Source organism: Crocodylus porosus, unplaced genomic scaffold (assembly GCF_001723895.1).
Source record: "Crocodylus porosus isolate Cpor-Errol unplaced genomic scaffold, CroPor_comp1, whole genome shotgun sequence".
Lineage (NCBI taxonomy): Eukaryota > Metazoa > Chordata > Crocodylia > Crocodylidae > Crocodylus > Crocodylus porosus.
The window spans coordinates 5265376-5272818 of record NW_017728927.1 but is presented as its reverse complement, the minus strand read 5'-3'; the positions used below and the strand labels follow the sequence as shown (position 1 = coordinate 5272818).

Genomic DNA, 7443 nt, shown 5'->3' with positions numbered 1-7443 from the left:
CCGGGGTTGCCGTTGCTCCCGCTGCAGTGGTCCTGCAAGGCTGCAAGTCCGCTGGGAGGCAAACCCGCGCCGCGGCGGGGCGAGTTGGAGGCAGCAGGTCCCCCACGCCGTCGGCCTGAGCTCCCGGGAAAGCCGGCCCCGGGGCTCGCAGCCGGCTGGACGCGTTGGAAGCGGCGCCAGGGCAGAGCGGGGCAGCCCGGGTGGGCTGGCTTCCCCGCGCCCCCCTGCCCCGTCGCTGCTCTCCGCGCAGTGCGCCCCCCAGCCCGGCTCCTCTCCCGCGGCGGGGGCCCGCGGCAGGCGGCTGGGCCGCGTTCCCGGGAGGCGTCAGCCACTGAACGAGAAACCCGGCACCTCGGGAGTACCCGTAACAGCAGGAATCTGTGCTTTATTCACAGGACTAGGGGCGGTACACGGGGTGGCCGGCCAGGGCACGTTTTCTCGAGCAGATCGTCCATCCCGCTGTCGCGGTGCAGAGCGGGGGCCCTCGTCCTGCGCGAGGCTCGCGGCTCCAGCCGCCCCCGCGGGGCCGGCCCGCGCAGCCCAGAGCCCGAGTCCGCTTCGGGCCAGCAGCGCGGTCGCAAGCACCCCCAGGGCCCCTGCGCTGGGCCTAGCCACCCGGCGCCGAGACGCGGACACAGCAGGCCACGGAGCTGAGTCCCCGGGCGGGGTCCGCTGCCGGGCGGGATGGGGGCTCCTGCCCCCCGCGCCCGGGTGCTCACTCCCAGCGGAAGTCCTGGCCGACGGTCTCGTAAAATCGGACGTTGTAGGGCCGGTAGAAGTCCTGGAGCTGCTCGATGACCTCGGGGTCGATCTGCACGTGAGTTCTCCCCTTGGACTTGCCCAGGCAGCGCGGCGCGCCGCTGCTCTCCGTCTTCTTCAGGCAGGGGAACCCTTTGGTCTTGTTGAAGTAGAAGTGCTGGTCCGTGATGACCCGCTTGAGGCCCAGGAAGTCCTGGACCTTGCCCATCTCCCCGGCGGGGTCGGTGATGAGCCGCTCCCCGCTGACGAAGTGGATCTGGGACAGGGGGAAGTACTGGAGCCAGCTCTCCAGGTGCAGCACGTACATGCCGATGCGGATGGCGCTCCACGAGGTGTCCACCAGCCCCAGGCTGCGGTTGCGGAAAGACAGCCCCTCGAAGGTGGGGATGTCGGGCTTCTTGGACAGCGTCTGCGTGTAGTCCGAGATGGCCCGCGTGACGGGGTTGCGCACCACCACGATCAGCTTGGTGTCCCGCGACATGGTGAAGATGCGCCGCGGCGCTTCCCTGGTCACGAAGTAGCTGGGGGTCTTCTCCATGGTGATCTGGGTCCCCAGCGTCCTGGGCATCAAGCTCCTGCAAGCAGAGAAAGCGCCTGTTAGGCACGGCGCTCCGCCCTCGCCCCGCGGCCAGCTCGTCCCACCCGTGCCTGGGGCCCAGCCCCTCCTGAAGCCTGAGACCCGGGAGGCCACCAGAGCCCCCCCCCCCCCAGTCCTCTTCAGCTCAGCGAGACCCTTTGCAGGGGAAGGGCCAGGGCACGTGTGTGTGTACCGTGTCCCTGGCCACCCTGATTGCCTTCGATGACGAGTGGCTGGCTCTGGGCATGTGGGGAGACCAGAGGATGTGATATACTTTGGCTCTAGCAAGGCTTCTGCTGCAGTTCCCACAATGCTCTCGCAGGCAAGCTAAGGACGCCCGGGCTGGATGAATGCACTGCAAGGTGGATAGAAAACTGGCTGGAGCATCGGGCTCAGAGCAATAATCAATGGCTCAATGTCTAGCTGGCAGCCGGTATCAAGCGGAGTGCCCCAGGGGTCGGTCCTGGGGCCAGTTTTATCTTCATTAACAACCTGGAAGATGGGATGGGTGCTCCCTCAGCAAGTCTGCAGATGGCACCGAGCTGGGCAGAGTAGAAGATGCACTGGAGGTGGGGCCAGGATTCAGAGGGACCTCGCGCACTGGAGGACTGGACCAAAAGAAATCTCATGAGGATCAGCAAGGACAAGTGCCAAGTGCTGCACTCAGGAGGGAGCGATCCCCTGCACCGGGGCAGGCGGGGGGCGACGGGCTGGGCAGCAGCTCTGCCGAAAAGGCCCTGGGGGTGACGGTGGGCAATGAGCCGAACAGGAGCCAGCAGTGCACCTCTGGTGCCCAGAAGGCGACCGGCGTCCTGGGCCGCAGGGGTAGGAGCGGTGCCAGCAGATCCAGGGCAGCGGTTCTCCCCTCTATTCAGCGCGGGGGACCACATCAGGAGTGGCTAGTTGTGGGCCCCCACTACAGAAAGGATGTGGACACACTGGAGAGTCCAGCGGAGGGCAAAGAAATGGTTGGGAGCTGGGGGACAGGACTGGTGAGGAGAGGCCGAGGGACCTGGGCTGGAGAAGAGGAGACCGAGGGGGATTGAACAGCAGCCTTCAGCTCCTGGCACGGGGGCTGCACAGAGGACGGAGCTGGGCTGGTCCCACGGGGAGGGCGGTGAAGTGCTGGCACAGGCTCCCCAGAGAGACGTTGAAGATCCGGGTCGACAAGCCCTTGGCTGGGACGATGCACTCGGGGCTGGTCCTGCTTGGAGCAGGGGCTTGGACTAGATGTGACCCCCGAGCTCCCTCCCACCCTCATTTTCTAGGATTTTATGTAGAGTGTGTATGTGTGTGCACACCGTGTCTGTGTCCGTGTGTACAAGCTTTAACTGTGCAGCAGCCGCATGCGCCGGGAGCCGCTCGAGGGGAGCTGCGTGCCGGCCTCCAGCAGTGCCATGTTTCAAACAGAAGCCGTCTGTTGGGCAGCACCGGGCGGTGTGTGCCCTCCAGGCAGTGCCCAGCCCTCCTGCCAGGCTGGAGCCTGGGCATGGGGCTCACTGGCACGGGGGTGCTTGCCCAGAGCGGCTGGGGCAATGTGGAGACGAGCCCAGTCTGGTCCACCCGCAAGCCCCTGCCACCATTTGTGACCCTGCCTGAGGCTGTGCCAGGCCCCGGTACCCACAGGGAGAGAGAGGGGCTCTAGGAAGCGCGGGGCAATGGAGGTGAAGGAACTTGGCCACGGACTACACAGGCAGTCAGTGGCAAAGCCAGGAATATAACCCCAGCCGACTGCTCTCTGTGCTGGGGCAGAGACAGCCCCTTGCCTAGTGTCTCCGTTCCCCCCACTCAGAGCCATGGGGATGAGGAAGGCAGGGCACTGCCCTGCTCCCCATGTCGCTGGGCTCAGTGCGTGCCAGGATCCAGCCGCTGTGAGTGCCGGCAGCACCAATGCTGGCGTGAGCTCAGCTCCTCGGGCTCCCTGCATGCCCCCCCGCCCTTGGTGTCTCACAGGTGGGTAATCCCACGCGTGACGCGCTCCGGCTCTGCAGGATGTCTTGTGCTCGGTGCTGAGCCCTAGGGCTGGGCAATCTGGGATGTTGTCTGGTGCTGCCGTGACCAACGCGGCAGTGCTGCCAGGACCCAGGACCTGGAGCACCCGTGATGGGGGGAGCGAGGGGCGCGGAGCTGAGCGCTCACCCCCGTGCTCACACTCGCTCCCAGCTCGGCAGCTCCCACTGCCCCTTTCCTCCCAGCCCGTGTGTGCAGGCCCTGGTGCGTGTGGCAGGTTGCTTGTGGGAGCAGCTGCGAGCCCCTCCGCCGGCAGCTGGACGGTATCAGCTCCGTGGCCGTGACCCCGAGCGACGCGTGAACGCGGCGGGGCTGCGCGGCCCAGGGCCTGTGCCCTTCCTGCCCTGCCCGGGCTTGCAAACAGAGGAGAGCCAGCAGGCCCGCCGGCGCGGCAAAGGGCATTGCCACCCCCAGCCCTCCGCAATAGTTGGGCACAAGAGCCAAGCTCCGTGTGTCACCAGGCCCAGCAGCCCCCCACCTGCCCTGTGCCACAGTCCTCGTTAGAAGAGAACCAAGTAATTAGTCTGCATAAATTAAGAGGCCTGTTCTACACAGGTGCCGTATCTGGGCTTGGCCTAATTGGCCTTTCCCACTGTTTGCTTCGGCCCCGTAAATCCAGGTTATGAGTCCCATTGTTTAATGACTGTCAGGAAACGCTAATCGAGTCCCGGGCACTGCTGCCGCGATCTCCACATCGCAAACAAGCTGGCGCCGTAAATCAGCGCCGGATGGCTTTATAAGCGGCCCGCTATTACAATATATCGGTGGAGAATCATAAAACTGCTGTTTCATTAATGGCCCATCTTCAGGCTTGTTAGACTTCCATTACGTGAGCTATTAGGTCCATGTATTTAAAAAATGAAATCACAGGTTCTAATCAATTATGAAAAACACAAAGTAACGGCGGCATCAATTACAGGAACGAGACAAGAGGGTGCTTTTGGAAATGGACTCTGCGCGCTGGGTGCTCCCGAGAGCAGAGACTGCTGAGGCGACAAAACACCGCCCGGGCTAGATAAATAAATCACCGATGAAAGCAGGCAAGGGGGAGAAGTGTCATCCAGACATTCGTCTTCATGTTAACGGTGGGATCCCCGAGCTGCGGGAGCTGGGAAAATGCATCGCAAACTTAATTACAGTTGACTCCAAAATGATATTTGGGGCCCGTGCGTTTGCAGAGTTATTTGCATGCAAATAGCATGTCACACTTTGGGGCTCTATTTTTCTTGCCTGGCTCAGCTGTGAAGTCTCTGCGGGCCCTGCCCGTCACGCCGGGCCCCGGGGGTGCTCCAGCTGGCAGGGTCCTGGCGCCTGGGACTTGGACGTCCCCAGCACGGTCCAGGACGCGGGCCCTGGCTACGGCTAGGTGAACCCGGAGCCGGTGCATGTCGGCGCCAATGCCAGACGCGGTTACAGGCTCCGTGACGTGGCAGCGAGGGTGCAGCCAAGCCCTCGTTAGTCAGCCCGGTGTGGCGAGACAGCCAGGTGAGGCGGAGGCGCTGAGCCAGCCATGCCCGAGAGCAGCCTCCAGCCAGGATCTCCCAGGAGCAGCGCGCCCCTCCACCCCCTTCTCCCCGGGGCCCGGGTGCAGCTGGGATCCAGGCGAGAGGGCAACAGCTGCTGTGTCTGGCACCCCCGGACCAGCCGCGACGGCACAGACCTCCTAGCCAAGCTGGGGGGGTGCATCCTTCACACGCCACCCGTGACCTTGGAAGGCCGCCCTGAGCCCTGCAACATGCACAGGCCGTGCCCTGTGGAGCACGCGCCACAGCACCAGAGGCCACGTGGAAACCCCCTGGGTCCTGGAGGCCGGTGCACGGAGCAGGGCTGCAGAATCAGCCCACATTAAAGCTCTGAGTCCGGGTCCAAGGAGTGCTGCAGGTTGCCTGGGGGTCAGAGCGCGTGCGGCGCAGGAGACCTCTGCGGAAACAGCCGGGAAGGAAAGGGGACGAGCGTCACAGGCCCGGCAGGAGCTGCTGCCCCGTCCGTGGGCCGTGCGCCCTGCGAGATGCCTGCGGCACGGGACGGCCCCGGGGCAGAGGCAAGTCGGGCTGGAAGGGGCTTTGCAAGGTTGCGTCCCTTGCTCACGGCAGGATCGGCCCTGGCCAAACCATCCCAGCCACGGGTCTGGCCGGAGACTTCCAGGGCTGGGGATCGCGCAACTTCTCTAGTGCCCGCTCTGATGCTTGACCGCCCTCGGATCCCCTCCTGCTCACCAGCCTGAGGCCTCCTGTCCCCTGCAGCCCATCGCTACCGGCCCCTGCAGGGACTTGCAGACTGATCAGTCCCCTCGGTCTGCTCCTCTCCAGATGAGATAACCCTGGCTCTTTCAGCTTTCCTCGCCAGTCCTGCGCCCCAGGCCTCGCGGGATTCCTGTCACTGTATGCTGGGCTGCTCCCAATCCGGCCACGTCCTTCTTGAAGGTGGGGGGCCAAACTGGACCCAGTTCGCCAGGGGAGGCCCTCTGTCTGCCGCGTCTGCAGGGCACCCAGGCCCGCGTGCCAGCTACGGCAGTGCAAGCATGCAGCTGGTGTCCTCCCAAGGAGCATCGCGCCCATGCAGCGGTGCCTGGTGGTGAATGTCCCTCTCACCTGGGCCAGGCCGGCAGAGACTGCGCACAGGGGGGTCTGGGACAGAGCAACCCCCTGCCAGGAGGAGCCCCCGAGCACCGAGACGTGCACGGTGCAGGCCCGCACAGGGCAACTCCACGTGGCCCCGCTCTGCTTCGCGGCCAAGCCAGCTGCTCCTGGCTCACGGGCGGGAGACTTGTGCCCCTCGCGCCTGTGCCAGCACCGGGCGCACGCTGCCTCCCGGCACGGCACCTCTGCGGCTCAGCCTGCCCGGGCCCCTGCACCCACAGGCCCCTTAAACCACCCTCCTGCCCCTCCCTGGCAAGTTGCACGCAGCCCCAGACGGAGCCGAGCGCCCGCACCTCCACCGCCGGACGGAGCACGCGTGGCGCAGCCACGACTGGAGCCCGCCCAGGCCCGGCACCCGGCTCCTGCCCCTTTGCTTCCCGGCGCCAGCGGCAGCCTCGCCCCGAAGGAGTCGCTGCTTCTGTGGCCCTGCTCCAAGACCTGCTCTATTCATTCCTTGCGTGCCGCCGACAGGCCCGTGCGGCGCTCCCACGCGGGCGCCCGCTCCCCCGGGGCCAGGCCGCGTGCGGGAGCCAGGCTCCCCGCTGTGGGCGCCCCAAGCCGTGGCAGCACTGCCGCGCTCCGGCCGGCTCGCTGGCGGGCAGCACCCGAGTCGGTACCGACCCCTGCGGCGCCTGGAGTGCAGGTTTGCGGGCTCTCCTCGGAGGCGGTGGGGAATCCCGGGCCCAGCCCCTCCCCGGGCCCCGGCGGAAACACGGCAGACCTTTGGCCGGGCCTCGAGACACGGCCAGGTCCCCGGGGACAGCCGCTGCAGGGCTCTGATGCGAGCTGACGGGATGCGGCCCGGGCGCGGGGCGCCCCCGCGCTCAGCCGACGCTCGCGTGTGCTGGCGGCCGGGGGACGCGGGGCCCCGGCTTGCACGCCAGCCACGCGCGCGGCCACTAACTGCTGCCAATTCCTTTTTAATCACTGCAATGCTCCGGAGAGGCTGCGGCGCCCTTCGAGTCGGCACCGCCTCTTCCAGGAGCAGGCTCACATCCTTCGTGCTGCACCGGCCTGGGTGGACATCCTCTCCGACCGGCTGGTCGCCCGGCGGGGTCCACCCCCAGACCAGGCTCGCAGCAGAGCAGGGCCAAGGATGACCAGGTGCCCGGCGGGATGCGGCACCCATCCAGCATCGTTCCTTAGCTTTTTCACGCATCCATCGGGGCAGCCCGGCTCCCTCCCAGCCCCGGTGACGCCGGCTCCTTCCCCGTCTCCATCCCGTGCCTGGCCGCGCACACCCAGGGCAGCGGGGCAGGATGGGAAGTGCCCGCACAGGGGACCTGCCTGCCGCACCCCACAGCGCACCGCAGGACGTGGCCACGCCCGTGGGGCTGAGGAGGTGCCTGGTCGGTGGGGGCCTGCCCTCCCCTCCCGCGGGGGTCTGCATCCGGGGTCCGGCGAGCGGCGTGCTGGGAGCAGGCTCGGCTCGCTCTCGGGGCGGCACCGCCGCGGGGG

At 66.6% G+C, this 7443-nt stretch overlaps 1 protein-coding gene across 1 annotated transcript in view; it reads right to left on the bottom strand.

Annotated features, from left to right (window-relative positions):
- Window positions 1-359: 359 nt before the first annotated feature.
- The window catches only part of LOC109314786 (heparan sulfate glucosamine 3-O-sulfotransferase 2-like), a 7900-nt gene continuing 816 nt past the window's right edge, over window positions 360-7443 (bottom strand). The window contains exon 2 of the mRNA XM_019542118.1: window positions 360-1424. Coding sequence (XP_019397663.1) covers window positions 716-1424 — 709 coding nt within the window. The 3' untranslated portion in view covers window positions 360-715. The remainder of the gene's footprint in view (window positions 1425-7443) is intronic.